The sequence below is a fragment of the Anopheles coluzzii genome, chromosome 3, assembly GCF_943734685.1.
Source record: "Anopheles coluzzii chromosome 3, AcolN3, whole genome shotgun sequence".
Taxonomy (NCBI): Eukaryota; Metazoa; Arthropoda; class Insecta; order Diptera; family Culicidae; genus Anopheles; species Anopheles coluzzii.
Window position 1 is genome coordinate 66,531,266 of NC_064671.1, and position 15,864 is coordinate 66,547,129.

A 15,864-nucleotide genomic window follows, 5' to 3' on the forward strand; every position below is an offset into this window, starting at 1 on the left:
TTTGAAAACCCCTCTTATTCGGCAGTCCCATTGCCTCTCAAATAAGAGAGAGAGTTGACTGCAACTATAAAACTTCTAAAAAGCACGACATGTTCAATATATTGGATGTACCGATATCTCAGATATCATTTACAAGGTGTAAGGTTTTAAATTCCTGTCGAAGATCACACAGATAGCAATCGATATCTTTCACGATCTTCACCAACAACATCTGAGAGTAACGGAAAGTGTGTTATAGTTGTCTACTATGCCAAGGTCAATGCAAGGTCAATGACATTAAAATGCAGTTTACAAGAGGATAGTGGCAATTGATATCATTTCCATATTGTAGAATAATCATTGAAAACTTCTTTGTAGCAAATTGCTGTTTATGTTTCAATAATTTGTCATAATTTGTTAGAATATACCTCTTAAAAAATAAACGAATTTCTTCCAAAATTCCAAAAAAATCTACAAAATCTGGAAATTTGTATTCTACCCAACCCTGGATTCAAACGTTTATGATAACTCGCCTGATTCGCCACCTGATTCTGTCATTCCCTGCCAGCACCGACCACCGACACAAAACCGACCGAAAACATCCGAAGTGCGCACGTGCAGCCATCGCCAAAACGGCACAAATCGTCTGATAACAAATGTGCGCAGGAGTGGAAGAGAACTATACCCGAAACCTACCGTCAGGATAATTGCAATGTCATCTCGTTCTGGCACAAACGCTCCGGCTCGTAGAAAAAAGAAAACCTCGGAGAAGCCAAGAAAAGTTAGCCCACCATAAGGAAGGCTGTACTTGCACGGGGTGGTCCACTGTCCACGGGCAGTCATTTTCTTTTCGACCACTGCGCTCAGTGCACCGCCGGAGTTGTGTTTTGTGCAAGTACCTAATTCCAATAGAATCAGGCTTTGCTGTCCTGACCAGCCTTCCTTGCCTCCCCTCTCCAGCAGAATTCTGGTAACGATCCAAGTGTGTGTTCTCGCGCCCGCGTGTGTGTGTGTGCAGGTGAAAAAAGAAGCAACTAAAACCACCGAATTTTCCACGCTTCCAGTTGTGAAAAGAGAGAAAAGAATTTGGCTTTTAACCAACGACCACCCGCGCGCAGTGTGTGATATAGTTAGATAATTCGTACGGGACTGGCAGGAACTAGCCCCGGACAGAAAAAAAAGTTAGGCTCAAAAGGTTCGACACCGTGTCGGATTACGTATACTCTGGACTTTTTTTGTTTTTTGTTTTAATTTGGTTTGGGTCTTCGTGTGAAGGCTTTTATCTGTACGGTTTTCGCCTACTACAGATCCTTACGAAGGTGTTGTAATTTTTGCGAGAGTTACGTGTACAATAGCCAGTGCAGGAGGTACACAAGAAACGGATTGCCAAAACGAAGCAAGCACAGAAAGTAAGAGGTTACAGCAGAAAGAGAAGAAGAGAAAGAGAGAGGTATAGCTTTACCACCACACCACCAAAGTTGATTTGTCTCAAAGACAAGTTCAGTGGTGATAGTATTACATAAACTGGTGCTCTAGACTGGAGCAGCAGTTAATAACCTCAGTCAACATTACGGAGACACACTTAGGCACCATAGTATTAGACTACACTATACCGTATTGAAATAGTTAGACATTGAAGTTGGAGGCGACCACTTCGCGAACTTCGCGCATAGGAAAATTCTAGATTAAATCCTCCTCAGCGGGTGAGGACCGCGTGACAATACTGTAGTGAACAATTGTTGTAAAATTCGTAAGCAAGTCATTCGGGACATTCGGCAGATTCTGGAAAACCCAACAAAGAGAAGCGTTTCGTGCTACAGAAAGAGTTCCAATTTCCTGCGCCATACAAAATGTGTGACTAGACACATACACACACACACAAAGAGAGTGTGAGGAACGGAAGACACATCGTCGTTCTCATTTCCGGGAAGTACGAGTACGAGCTAGCAGCAACAGTAACAACAGTATTACAGTGGAGGCTTGTCCAGCACAACTGTCGTGAACGTGAACGGCGGCAATTGCGTGTGTGTGTGTGTTGGGAAAGCAGCTCGGGAAGTAGCAGGTGTATCTGCTCTGGTGCCATCTTGTCGTGTGTCCACAGCACACCGCCGGAAAACTACTGCCGACCGAAGAAACGAACCACGGAACCAGCAAACACCGTTAGCAGTCCAATGAAACCAAGTTTCAAGAACGGAAAGTTCGCCACATCCATCTACGAAAAATGTCTCTGCCAAAAGAATGGAATCTCCAGGTAAGTGAGGCGTGGCAAAGGGGGTTGTTAAGGAGAGGAAGCGGCTGCCCTTGTCATTTAGCTGGGGGGGTTTTGATGGCACTGTTGCAGCAGCAGAAGCAGCAGCAGCAGCAGCTGCACAAGTTCGTGGAAAATCGATATTGTTTCATCTCCACCAACTCCCTCACACGGAGGTACGGATCACAACACTGTGTGGTCGGAGATCCGGCCCATTCTTTCCTCTCTTTGTGGGTGAAGGTATCATTTGCTTACAGTCGCAATCGGGGATGATGATACCGATGATGATGACGATGAAACCAGAACCGGTAGCGTACTTGCGCAGGAACGTGCTTCGAGAGTTTTGGAGCAGGAACATTGAGGAGCCGAGAGTACTGAGCGCGGAGTAGGCGTTGAGATAGACAGACATTGCGATGGCTTCGGGCTACGCGGGTGATGTTGTGTGTCACTTTGCTCTGTTGTGCTGCAGCAGGCAGGATCTACGCTACTGACGACGGATGGTTACGAAACACGGGATGCAGTAGTAGGCGAGCATTGGGTGAGGTCTAGAGTTTCACTCTCAACGAGCCCGTCGGGCTTTCGGGCCTACACATCGGCAAACAACAGCTGAACGGAAATAAGCTCGCTGCAAGGCACTGATGCATCATCGCCGCTTTATGCGGGGAGCGCGAGAGTTATTAATTAAAACAAAGACGATCTGTAGTAGGTGACAAGCACACATACATACAGGGCAAAAATAAAGCCACCAAAACCCTCCTCTTTGTCATCCTACCAGGATGGATGTGGAATGCAATGGCGGAAGCTAGAGCTCTCGGTGCATCTGCGGATGCCACGGCAAGTGGGTCGTGTGCCCTTGCACTTTGTATCAACGACTCTTTGTGTGGTGCGGCGCTATGCCGGTGGATGCTGCATAAAATGTGGGTCACAGACACAGGCAGGCAACACACCATCGTTAGGTTCCAGCCATTGGTTGGAGCGTGGATGGCAGACACTGGGTGGCTGCAGTTATCATCGCTCCCCCCTTTTTCTTTTGCTATGAACGGTGGTCCTCTCTGCCGCAGTTGTTTGTTGGTCCGGTGTGCCGCAGTGCCATTGTTAATGTGCGCTGTCTCTAATAAATGATCATTATTTTCGTATCGTTCTTTGCTTCTTTTTCGGATCTTTTGCAGCTCGGAGTATTTTTGTCGAGTAATTGCTGTGTGGAGAACATGGGGGATATAATTTAATGATGGCTTTGTTTATTTTTAACAGCAGTTTTCCTGTCTTTCGTATTGCACAAGAAAGAGGCAGGCATATGATTGATTATTTTTGAAAGGCAACGGAAAAAAATCTAATCCAATTATTTGAACATCGGAATTATTTAGTGTTGTTCTTCGATCGCATTGGGCAGGTTATTCATTCAAGCGCCTTACTAGTCAAATTTATATTTTAATAATGATAATCTGGATATCAGCACACTTAAGCTATGTTGACTACTATATTATCATTATTTTTAATTAATAGAACAAGTAACCTATTCATAAGTTACGTATAACAGGGCTCCTTTCCCTTTTAAGATCGTAGGCCGAAAAGCCATAGCCATAGTAAACCGGCTGATAGTTTGCATTGTATAGCAGTTTTAGAGAAACTATCAAAGTGGATATAATATATAGATGGTTTATTTCATGGTGTATGTATTTAGAAGGTTGATTTTTATTGCTTCTGTTTCAAATAATCTTCTGATAATAATAATGTTTTGTGTATTCGTCAAGTTACCAGAAAGCCTGTTTGAGCAAAAGTTTTCACCAGTCCAATCAAAAAGTGACGTTCAAATTTGGTAATAAAAAACATGCTACGAGACCACCTGGTCTACCTACACTTTGATTCCAGATTCCACCACCTGATCTCTCTAATGCACTTTGTGATGAATGAGAACACGATCATGTTTTGACATTTTTTCGAGCAAGTACTCGAATATAATTCTAGCTTTGAGGCTGTATTATCTATGCTTAACATTGCAAGCTATGGAGTGTTGACATGGTTTCAGCAGCCAACTATCAAAATCCGTATAAAAAGCTGGCTAGTATCGTGAAAGGCACTACAAACAGCATTCATTTTAGCTAATGTTTTTGCTAAATCTCTAATGTGTCTTGGTAGATCAATAAAGGTATTGTCCAACTGGAGCACTGAACGAAAGCAATCAATAAGTACCTGTTTATGTTACATTGTTACTTGATCAACCATCCGTTGGCCTAGCAACTCAGAAGAAACGGGTGATGGTGTTGTAGGACAGCTACAGCAGAACGGAACAAATTGGTACATGTAAAGCAGACTGTTAGCGGTTGTACTGTCTAACATAAGAATGAGTCACGAATATGGATCGTTCTTTTCTCCGGTGTAATAATCTAAAACAGTATGGAAATGATGCATCCATATTGCGATTAAAGCAGTTGTTTGCGCACTGTCTAAATTTATTCCGTCATCTCCCGCAGCAAAAAAACAGGGCATTAATGCATCTCTAGATGTTCACAAATAGAGTGAGCTATACCACAACGTCTGAGATATACTGTTAAAAGAAGTTTCTGCTAAATGAAGAAGCTACAATTTTCTCCAATTTTTGTCATAACATAATTCCAGTTTTTACTAGACAGATAATGCCACTTTGAATATGCTTTTAATGGATGATACTTTAATCGCGATAGTAACCATTAAACATTAATTTTATTTCACCACAAACACCTGCTATACGAGCCAGCCTTACGATAAAGTCGTAAAATATCGACTTAGCAGTGTACAGCTAACTCGTACTCAGCCCTCAACCATTAGGATGAATAATACATGGTACTTGACGAAGCGCCTTATTATTGGGTCGATCAATAGGACACATACAGGCAACGAGTTATTGGTTAGACAAAGAAGCTTGTCAACCCAGTCAATCCAGGAAATAATACACTAAGTGGACGTTTGTCTTGCTATTCCAATCGATTTTTCAGCAAATCTGGTTAAATTATTAAATGTATTTAAATTGCATACTTGCCGGCGCTTACCATAGCTGCCAAAAAGAAGTTTTTAATTTTTCACTCACAGTTTCATGTTTCGTTGACTGGCTATTTGAAAACAGATTGAAGATAGAAGTGAATTTGAAGTTTGAAATAATTTGAAGAAATTTTGGAATAGAAAAAGTAATATACTTTTTTTTTACAAAAGCTAAAATAAGTAAAAAGCTTTCGTTAAGCATGAGCTCATGCAATTAACATAAACCCGTCGTAAAAAGTCAGAAAACAATCAACATTGCATTCCTAGGAATTCCCTTTTTTAATCGTTTCCTTCCTCACGGGTACCACCCGTACCCCCTCTTTCCCTTACTCCCATCGGCAAATGGGTGACACCATTTTATGTAGCAGTAATTGCAAAACGAAAAACGATGACATCATTATTAGCCTGTGGGACACACACTGAATGACTGATATTGATTGCCTGTAATAATCATGCCTTCTTTCCGCCCTGCGCCCATGAGTTTCCCGGTTGAAGTGGCATTAACAATGCAACATCCTCCCGCCCGAGTTCCAGCACACACGTCCATCGAAAGGTTGGTGTGCTGTCTTTGTACTGGGTAAAATCCTTTACTCCCAAGCACCAGTACAGTCGAACAGGCGCACAAAACAACAACACTTTAATGGTTTCGTTACAGAACTGTTCCGGCAGATTGTCTGGTGTGGGCTGCTTCATGAACATGTTCGGCTGGCATTTGTTGTATTAGGAGCTTTTTCAGTAGAGAGAAAGGGAGAAGAGGGAGAGAGAGAGAAAGAGAGAGAGAGAGAGAGACAAAGAGTGAGAGGAAATCAATCAATTTATTGTGTGCACACAGCCAGGAAATGTACGGCCATGGCCGTGGGACAACCACTCCCCAGCAGTGTACCATCGCACCGACACCGAGAGCTGTTGCAGTGACAGGTCGGGAAAGACGTCACCCACACCCTCGGTGGTACGTCTCCGGGCCGTGGAGTTTTCCGTTTGCCCTTGGGGATGATGATTGGGTTGAAAACAGTACGCGCCCGGCCAGCGCAGCAGGCCACTCGCCTTTCCGATCCAACGAGAAAGCTGCGGCGCATTTGGTGTCCTTTCGCAATGTTAAATCGCTAAATTTAGCAGCTTTCAAAAATAATAAACAGCGTTCGAGCAAGTTTGCTACACGTACGTGACGCAAGCGTTTGTTTGGAGTTTATAGACAAAAAAAAAAGAATTTGCTTCGGTAACAAACTAGCCTACAGTATGCATAAACTCGCCTTATCACAGATCGATTCGGGCGCAGAACAACAAAGCCATCGAAAGACAAAGTTTGTCCACGCACACTAAAAAGCGAAACCCAAAAAAAAGTACGAAACCCGAAGGCTTTTCAAAGTTTAATGAGCATAACTATTAATTTCAATCTCGCACGACCTTGCTCCTCCATTTTTTGGGAGGAAAAAGCGATAAACAAACTCTTCTTCGTCTTTACGTGCATCTTCCTTTTCTGTGCTGTAGCTGATCTTACAGCGCACAAAGTTTAAAGTTTTGTCGATAATGGCTGTCACCGGACTTGGCCGGTAGACATGAGACAGTAGGGGAAGGAGTAGGAGGGAAATTACATGCTATGTAGAATGGTTTTTGTTCAACCCCACCTCTCTCCCTCAAGCTGAGCATTTCGCTGCTGCCGATTGAAACATTGCTCTATTGTGAAGCTCCAATCGATCGAGCTTTTCTCTATTTTGTTTGACTGATAAAGCAACGAACCCGGGAAAGCGTGATGGAGCAGCCTGGTACTTCACGTTGTGCCGTACAGTTAGGCGCATTTAGCATGATTTAATGGGTCAACTTTTACGTTTGGAAGCAACAATCAAACTCCATAAAAAAGATGTGTTGTTTAGTAAGTTTAGTAACGTTTTTGTATGGGATTAATAAAACAGATTCCCCGCTATCGCTCTCTGCTTGCGCGCGCGGGCGCCATATTGTGCAATACAGCCCTGGACGACACGTGCCCTGTCAGCGGGCCACGTGGGCAAACAAACAAATCAAAAGAGTGGGAGCGGGAGGATTTTTTTCCTCGGACCATTTTGATGCCACATTATGAAGAAAGGGAGCATTGTTGCGTGTTGCTTTGGGACATTACACAGGGCCGTTTTAACTTGTCATGCATTGTGGTGGGTTATTGATTAAATAGTTCCAACAAAGTTCGATTTGTAAAGTGAATCATGTGAATCATTCGTCATCTGGAATGTCCCGTGACATTTCAAGGTCTTTCGTGGCCACGTGCGGATAGCGTATGAGTAAGCGAGCTTTTCCTTCCAAATTGGTTTTGTACAAAAAAGGGGATAATAAAAATGGAACAAAATTAAGGACATAATAAAGGGGTTAAGATTTTGGGCATTTAGTTTGATCAATCTCTGTTTCGTTTATCTTTTTTCCCTGCCAGACATCGCAGGAGTGTCTTAATCAGTACCTGCGCCCACAAAGCCTCTTTTCGGAGGATATCGAAATACAGCCCCACGCGGACGATAACCGGCTCCGGTTCGACGGCGTGTACCATCCCTCCATCCCGGAGCAGCGATGCCGGGCGCCTCTCAATGCTGCCCTGCTGGCCGAGTTCGAGAACAGTGGCTCCATGTTCTCGATCCAGTCCGCACCGGTCGTTACCGCTGCTGCAGTCTCGACCACGGCCGCACCGACGACGACGACCGTCACCGAAGGTCCGAGCCTGCTGCTCGATGACTTTGGCATCCCAACGCAACCGGTTGCAGGAACGACGACGACGACCAACGGCGCCGGCGATGAACGCAGCGACACACTGCTCCGGCCTTCCTCACTGGCCCTCGATACGCACTACAACCTGGCCAAGCCACACACTGGTAAGATCTTTGATAGCAATGTTGTTGAGTGTGTGTGTGTTTGTTCGTGCTAAAGGTCCACTTTCTATTTATAGCAGTGGAGCCCCAGCCTTCGACCGAGCTGGACGAGGACGACAACGAGAACCTGTTGACTGTCTCGAGCCTAACCGCGCGGCCGCTGATAGCGAAATCGCGTGAAATCCGAAACAAAAAGTAAGTACCATCACATTCAAAAACCCAAACAGAATTACAGTGCCTACCATAACTATATGAAAATTGCTTACAATCCGGAATAGATACAGTTTCGAACAGCTATTCAGAGACAACTCATCGCCTCACCTCACTTTCCGTTATGAGTTCCTTTTCCACAGGCTACTCACTATATGGTTATATGGGTCTGAACTCAATTAGTATCATTTCTTATTCTTCTTCTATTTGGCGTTACGTCCTACGCGGCTTACATGCCGGCCTATACTGGCATTCGAGGCTTAATTCACTACCATGCGGACGGTACCATCCGGTTAGTCAATCCTTGCTGCCGGGGACGGTTCATCGTAGGCTTGAACCCATGACGGGTATGTTGTTGTCGTGCGAGTTGACGCTTGCACCACGGGACTGGTTCAGTCAAATATTTTCGAAATATTAGCGATTGAACGCTCGAATATTAGCGTATGTCAAAATTCTAGGATTTCAGTTAAATTATATCTAATTTTCGTATAATTTCACATGCAGTGGTAGATTTTAGCTACTAAATTAGTTAAGTGATTTGATTTCATCTAAAGATTAAAATTTTGTACCTTTTCCAATGGTTTTAAAAATTTGAATGAAAGGGAATTTATGATGCATTTGATAACTGATGTTTCAAATTAGTACAAATTGCTCAAATAACTGTCATATTTCAAAATTGGCGTTTAGCGCAAGGTCCATAAATTACTGCAGGTCGGTTCGTCCAGTGTATTTTAACAAGTTGAAGATATTTATCAACTTTTAATTTAAATAAATTATATTAATTTTTTTTAATTGGTCTTGTATTTTGAAACGTTTTTAAAATGCATTATTTATTGCCAAATCAAAACTGTTTGGAAGTATCTTAGTTATATAATTGCCCTTAATAGCTTTTTTTACAAAAAATAGTTTTGAAAGTATGCGAAGTTGTGAAATCATATTATTCACAAATAAAACATTCAATTTTTTATCTCTTCTGGATTTTAAATCAACTTAATCGGGAAAAACGACTGTCCATATAGTTATGGTAGGCACTGTAGAGCTTTATGGCAGCTCCAGCCGGAACTAACACACATACATTCTTGCACTACCCTCTGCCAGACAAAAGCTTCACATCCAGAAGCAGCGGAAACCGGTAGCGTCCGATACGAGCGAGGACGACGATGACAGCCCACCGGACGGTGGGTACGGTTGGATCATCGTGTTCGGCGCCTTCTCCGTGCAGTTCTGGGTGGCCGGGCTGGTCAAATCATACGGCGTGCTGTACGTGGAGATAATGGAAAACTTTCCGAACGCGTCGGCCACGACCGCCTCCTGGATACCGGCGATACTGTCGGCACTGTGCCTGGTGCTGGCACCGCTCTCAAGCGCACTGTGCCAGCGGTTCTCGTGCCGGATCGTGGTCATCATTGGAGGGGTGTTCTGTGGCCTAGGTCTTACGCTGAGCTACTTTGCAACGAGCATGTACCATCTGCTGTTTACCTTTGGAATATTGACCGGTGCGGCTGCGGATTTCTATAACGCCGTTTGAGTTATTCTAATATTCCATATGTTTGCAGGTATTGGCGGAGGACTTTCGACCACTCCTGGGATCGTTATCGTGTCGCAGTACTTTGAAAAGCATCGCGCCCTAGCGAACGGTATCACAATTTCGGGAACGGCTGCCGGCAGCTTCGTCTTTCCGATGCTGATCGAACGGTTGATACATCTGTTTGGATTTCACGGTACACTGCTGATACTGGGTAAGAAGTCGTTACTCTATGCCTATTCTTCTGGATTATCGTTTACTAATCCAATCATTCTTCCCTCCAGGTGGATGTATGCTGCACGTATGCGTTTCCGGTGCTCTTTACCGACCGGTTGAGAAGAAGCAAGACCTTGTCCCCTCGAAGGAAGGCACACAGTTCTCGTCCCGCAGCGATTTCCGGGAAAACCTGGGCCACCTCAGCTCATCCGAAGACCACCTGAGCAAGCGCTGCCTGGAGGATCTGTTTCTGGACGATCAGAACCGCAACAGCCTAACGATCGACAGCAAGTTCGGTAAGTACGACGTGTTCTACGCTCTCTTCCGCGTACTCTCGGTGCAGTTCCATTTTACTGCTTTACTGCGCAAACTGTTATGAGTTGTTTCTTGTGTTTTTCTTTCTTTCTTGCAAATCCGCAAGAAAATACCTTTTCCTTAATGCCTTACACACGTTTTGCTAAAGCGGCAGGGTGTCTCATGAGGGGTTAGAGGTTAGAGGTGTCGTCCTTCCTGAGATTTGTTCCACTTTCTTACAATCTGTTGAGGGTCTGTGTTGAAGTTGCTCTGTCAGGTGAACATCGTTTCTTTGTTCCTTTTCCTCATCATCATTTGTTTGGCTTATTTCCTTTTTGATTGTTCAATTGTTTTATGTTGGGGGTACAGGGTGATCTTGAGATCTTGGGAACTAAACGTAGAAGTCGAAATAGAACCGTTTAGTCTTGTGTTTGCAGCTCTTCCACTACTCGATCATCGTTAGGTTTGTTGCTCTTCTTCTCTTCGCTTCGTGTAGCACATGTAGCCAGCCAGTTCAGGGGATGGAATAGTGGGGACTGGCTTAGACACTAGGCTTTTCTAGTTCACGACGGAGAGTCTCTAGGGACAGTTCGGCGGCTAGAGTTCGATTACAGTTGTAGACACTTTTCACCCAAACATAGGACAGCGCATGTGCATCTAGGCATCTGCTTTGGATCGCTCAAGTCTTTCATCTCGAATCGGTTACTTCACACCACAGCATGATCAGAGTTGCAAGGTGTTTCATTAGACAAGCGGGGATTAGTACTAGTCTTCATGCAGGAGCTTACTCGTGTCCACTGTGTCCACATTGCACGTGTTGGCTGGGTTTTGAGGGTTTGGCGAGAGTGTCCTATTGGTACGTCGTACGTGCGTTCGTCGTTTGATCGTGTTATTATTTAAACAAATCTCCCAATATAATGCATACTGTTTTTCTTATAATTTTAGCCATTATGTCCGCGAGCCTCCTCCTTTTGCCGGGGGCATTTCAAATCGGCTTCGTGGGTGTTAAGCGGGGGCTGTGTGTGATTCACTGTACACCACAATCAAGTGTTACTTATGTTGCGATTTTACTCACAAAACTCATCATACAGACACAACAAAATTAAATACATTATTCCCCAAAAGAACACCCTCAGACACACACACACTCACAACAACACACACACTTATACTTTGAAATGAAACACTGACACATCGCCACAAATCCACTCCACTCACATTTATATGCTCCTCCATCTTGCCCTTCGTCGGGTAATTGTTAAGCAGCGCATAAAATCGCTTCTAATTTTTTCTAGATTTTTTGCAGATAAAATATCTCTCATCTGTACTTTGTTAAGAAGTAGCCACCCCATAAAAAAAAAAAACAAAACCAAACCTCAAAATACCCTCCATACGATTTTGGGGCTTAGTAAAAGAGAGAGAGAGAGAGAAAAAGCGCGCGCTTTACTGATACGTTGAGACGTTCAGAACTTCAAAAAAGAAAACAAAAAAGAATGTTACGATGCTTAAAAATACTAAAATCGAATGAATTACCGCCAAATGGCATGGACGATGCATCGGTCCACACACTGTGTCCATGTGATTTGTAACGGTGCGGGAGGTGATGTAACGCGTCAACGTGTTCAGCGTGATCCAAGGTGGGGGCAAAGAGGTGGGCATTTGCACCTCCCAGTAGTAGTGATGCTGTGCGTTCAGCAAGACAGGCGCTCAGGGAGAGTACAGCAAAAAGAGGAAAAAAGGTATGAGGCGATGTACACGTGTGTGCGTGTCTGTGTGTGTATGTCGGTGTGCATATCCGTCCGATTATGCGCACAAACATCACACAACATTCAGTATCACATTACATTACCTTTGGTCCGGTTTTTTTACTGTCATCATCAACAACATTACTTGCCGTAATGATGCCGGAAATGTTGAACCTGACCCATTATCAACCCCACAACCAAACCGTGTCGATCGTGTTTTTTCTCTATTGTTTTACTTACACATTTCTTTCTCGCTCATTGATTGAAGTAGACTTTTACACTATCATTTGTGTTGTGTTTTTTTTTTTTGGTTTTGTCATGGTTTATGTTTGCCAACCTGTTTGATTTGTGTGAGAAGTTGAAACACAACCGGCTTGAAACAATATCAACGTTGAAATGAAAAATGCACATTCTCGTTAGTTTGACTCATGTTAAAGATTAAGATTTGCACAAACTCTGTTTAAGCTGCTTTCGGTCCAAGAAGTCTTGTTTGGGATGCTCGGTTTTGATAGATTGGAAATTTAAGTATCAGTTTGTTGGTGTAACTACTTTCGGTCCATTCGGTCACAAGTCTATGTCCTTATAACCTCTCGAATGAATGAGCTGTTTCAAGCCAAGAAACATTTAATTTGTAATATGTTTCCATTATAGTTTTACTTTACAAAAACAAAGCAAAAAATAAACAATCGGTAAGCAGCTTCGGGTTCGGGATGGGGGAACATCTAAAGGCTCTTCCTGGAATAGGCCAATACATGGAATGACAGTGAGTTTACCATAACTAGTGTGTCATTGCGTGCCGTGTGTGCCGATACAGGGAACTGTGTGTATGCGTGTGTGGAAAGCAAAAGGGGATAAAGCAACAATAAGACCATCGGGACACTAGCACTTCACAGACTAGGCAGATGTACTATCAGTGTTATAATTTACCTATTACGATATGACGAAGTTAAAAGAGAGCCTTCGGCATGAGATCTTGCTAGGGGTGGGTTGTCTCCTCTAGTATCATTTCCTTGGTAACGTCAAACAGTTTAGTGTGAAGAAGGATTATCCCTTTAAACTGAGAAGGAACTCTTGTTGTGTGGTACTACTGCAGACATTAAGAACTTAACCTCCCACACCAGGCAGGTTGAGTCATCCGTAGTACCAATACCGTTCAAGGTCCCCCAACATTTGTTTCCCCTTCACTCTCTGTATCTGTATGTGTGTGTGTGTTATTAAAACAAAAAAACCCGTGTTACGTGTTTGCCAGCAAGCAAGAGCGGATAATCTATATACTTTTCTGCCTACCTATGTATCTGCCCACCCACAACCCGCCCCGTCCATCCATTTTCTAGTCAACATTACCGAAAAAACGCTCCAAGAAAGTGAAGACGAACTGAAAGATATCCTCTCGAGTGCAATCTTTCTCAAGCCCATTTCGTCGATCCGTAGCTGCAGCATACTGCACTCGGTCGAAGATTTGAGCACCGATTCGACGTGCGTCTATAAGAACCGCGCCAGTGGCTATGACTCGAAGCGGAACAGTATGCGCTACAAGCAGCAGCAGCAGCAGTTGCACCAGGCCCGACCTCAACAACCGCCACCGCCCCAAGCAACGGATCAACCGGTTGGATCACAGACGACACTGGGAATGGCTGAAGGTGGTGGTGGTGGCGAGGCACCACTGTTGGGACCACTGCTGCTGGCACCGAACGAGCTGGACAAGCCGGTATCAAAGGATGTTCCGACGAAGACGCTCGCTGCTAATGCTGGCCCGTTACCGACGGTGATGAGCTCGAACAACATGTGCGCGATGGTACCGACGAAGGGACTGGCGCAGAACAACAATCGTGGGCTGAGCAAGAGCATGATCATACCGACACCGGTCTGCGATCTGGACGAGATCTTCGACGAGGACCCGTACACGGTGTACAACGCAACATTGCTGGAAAAGATTAGCCAGTAAGTGTGAAGATCGTTCGCTTCTCCAAAAAACATCTGCCGTTAATTTGATGTAATCTGGTCGTGTGTCTTCTACCCAGGTATCTGGACATTACGCTCCTGCAGGACATCACGTTCATACTAATGTGCCTCTCGGTAGCTTTAATGTCGGTTGGATGTCCGTACATGCTTTACTATCTGCCAGCGTACGTTATTTCTGCCGGTAAGTGTTATTTTTGACGACTTCTGGAAGGAATCTGTGATCACAACAACAATTTCAAAATGCTATGCCTAGGCTACACCAAATCGGAGGCAGGATATTTGGTTGCTGTCAGTGCGGCCTTAGACTTGATTGGACGACTTGCTCTGGGCTGGCTCTCGGATTTGGATCTGTTTGATCGCAAGAAGGCTTACATTGTCTGGTAAGTAGATGAGTTGATACACTATTCTTGTTAGTATCTCCCAATCTTAATCTCTTAATCAATTATGACTTTCACATTTTTGGATGTCTCCCCCACAGTATTCTTGGTGCTGGAACGGCCGTACTTACCATCCCGACGAGCAGCAACGCCTGGTTCGTGATCGTGATCAGTGCCGGATGCTACGGGCTGTGCTTGGGCAGCTGGTACCTGCTGGTTCCGGTACTGCTGGCCGATCTGTTCGGGACGGAACGGATCAGCTCGAGCTATGGATTGGTTCGGATGTTCCAAAGTATTGGTGCAATCTCGGTGCCACCACTAGCAGGTTTTTAACCGACGGAAACCAGAATTATCGATTCCGTCGCACTTTCCACAAAATCCGCCACCGGTGTGGACCGAACGTCCCATCGTTACTAACATATTTCTTGCCCTTGTCTTCTTTCTTTTTCTCTTGCTTTTTTTCTCTCTTTCTCTCTTTCTCTTTCTTTCTCGATGTTTCGTCCTTTCATTCTTCCACTCCTTCGCTCTCGTTCGATCGTGTTCCACTCGGTTCGCTTGTTCGCCGACTGCCAAATCTTTTCCATCCACCAAATGCTTAACTATTATCATCTTCAATATCTTCACATCACATCACAAAAACTAAAAAAAAAAACAAACAAATCAAAAACACTGCTAAAATACAGGTTTGCTGCGCGATCTTTCCGGTGGGTATGAGATCTGTTTCTACTGCATGGGGGTTTGTATGGTGATGGGTAGTGTGCCGCTGGTCGCCATTATACTGCGGGACTCGATCGCACTCAAGGACAAACGGCTCCAGCTGGACCAGGCAGCATAAGGTGGCAATGGGTCGAGATCTCTACGATGGATTGGAAGGACAGACAAACACACTCACAAAACCCATTTGGTGGTGCATGATGAGGAGAGCAAGTACATCCAGGGACGGAGGGAATTAGAACTGAACTGAACTGGCGACGACCTACAGCTAGTAACTAAGTAATGCATGCATATTAATTCTAGTACGTAAGCAATCTGAACCAAAACAACCAACCACAACCACAACACAGAAAAGAAGAACAATAAAGGAATAAAAGACGTAACATGGTTTACAACTCATGTAAACATACATCAACCTGTTCTGTTTTTTTTTACAAAATTAACAAAGTTTTGCAAAGGAAGACTTACATGAGAGCGAAAGATGAATTCTACAGGCTGTTTCCAGATGGTCTCTACATGTTCTTGTCATCTTTTCTTGTCTCTACATGTTCACCATAATCAAATCTTTCGATGGTGGTTAACAATAACCTTCTTTCATCGTTCATTTTCTGGAGGCCAGGACGGTTTACTCGTACACAAAACTGAACTTCTTATCACAATAAAGCACGTCGTCGTAACATGGCCTAGTGAAAACAGATTCTCCAGAATGCTCGGGCCTTTTGATATTCGATGT

At 44.1% G+C, this 15,864-nt stretch overlaps 2 protein-coding genes across 4 annotated transcripts in view; one reads left to right on the forward strand and one right to left on the reverse strand.

Annotated features, from left to right (window-relative positions):
• Positions 1-15,864, reverse strand: part of LOC120955601 (ras-related protein Rab-18-B) — a 69,489-nt gene that overhangs the window by 20,119 nt on the left and 33,506 nt on the right. The gene's annotated exons all lie outside the window — the stretch shown is intronic.
• LOC120957067 (uncharacterized) lies at positions 752-15,546 on the forward strand. 3 transcript variants are annotated; one of them, XM_049609949.1, is made up of 12 exons: positions 752-961; positions 1,044-2,230; positions 7,659-8,091; positions 8,166-8,283; positions 9,397-9,794; positions 9,855-10,037; positions 10,108-10,335; positions 13,413-14,019; positions 14,100-14,221; positions 14,294-14,420; positions 14,519-14,742; positions 15,101-15,546. In XM_049609949.1, the coding sequence occupies exons 2-12, from the start codon at positions 2,201-2,203 to the stop codon at positions 15,250-15,252; spliced, it is 2,622 nt and encodes an 873-aa protein (XP_049465906.1). In that variant the 5' UTR covers positions 752-961; positions 1,044-2,200; the 3' UTR covers positions 15,253-15,546. The 3 variants fall into 3 exon arrangements, with proteins under 3 accessions (XP_049465906.1, XP_040234952.1, XP_049465905.1); XM_040379018.2 differs by having other exon boundaries at positions 752-949; XM_049609948.1 differs by having other exon boundaries at positions 752-2,230.

Bases quoted from the DNA above. Each gene is read 5' to 3' on its own strand.
- LOC120957067 (XM_049609948.1), top strand. From the start codon at position 2,201: ATGTCTCTGCCAAAAGAATGGAATCTCCAG. The intron at 8,284-9,396 runs GTAAGTACCATC...ACCCTCTGCCAG, and splicing joins CGTGAAATCCGAAACAAAAA to ACAAAAGCTTCACATCCAGA. The intron at 14,421-14,518 runs GTAAGTAGATGA...TCTCCCCCACAG, and splicing joins AAGAAGGCTTACATTGTCTG to TATTCTTGGTGCTGGAACGG.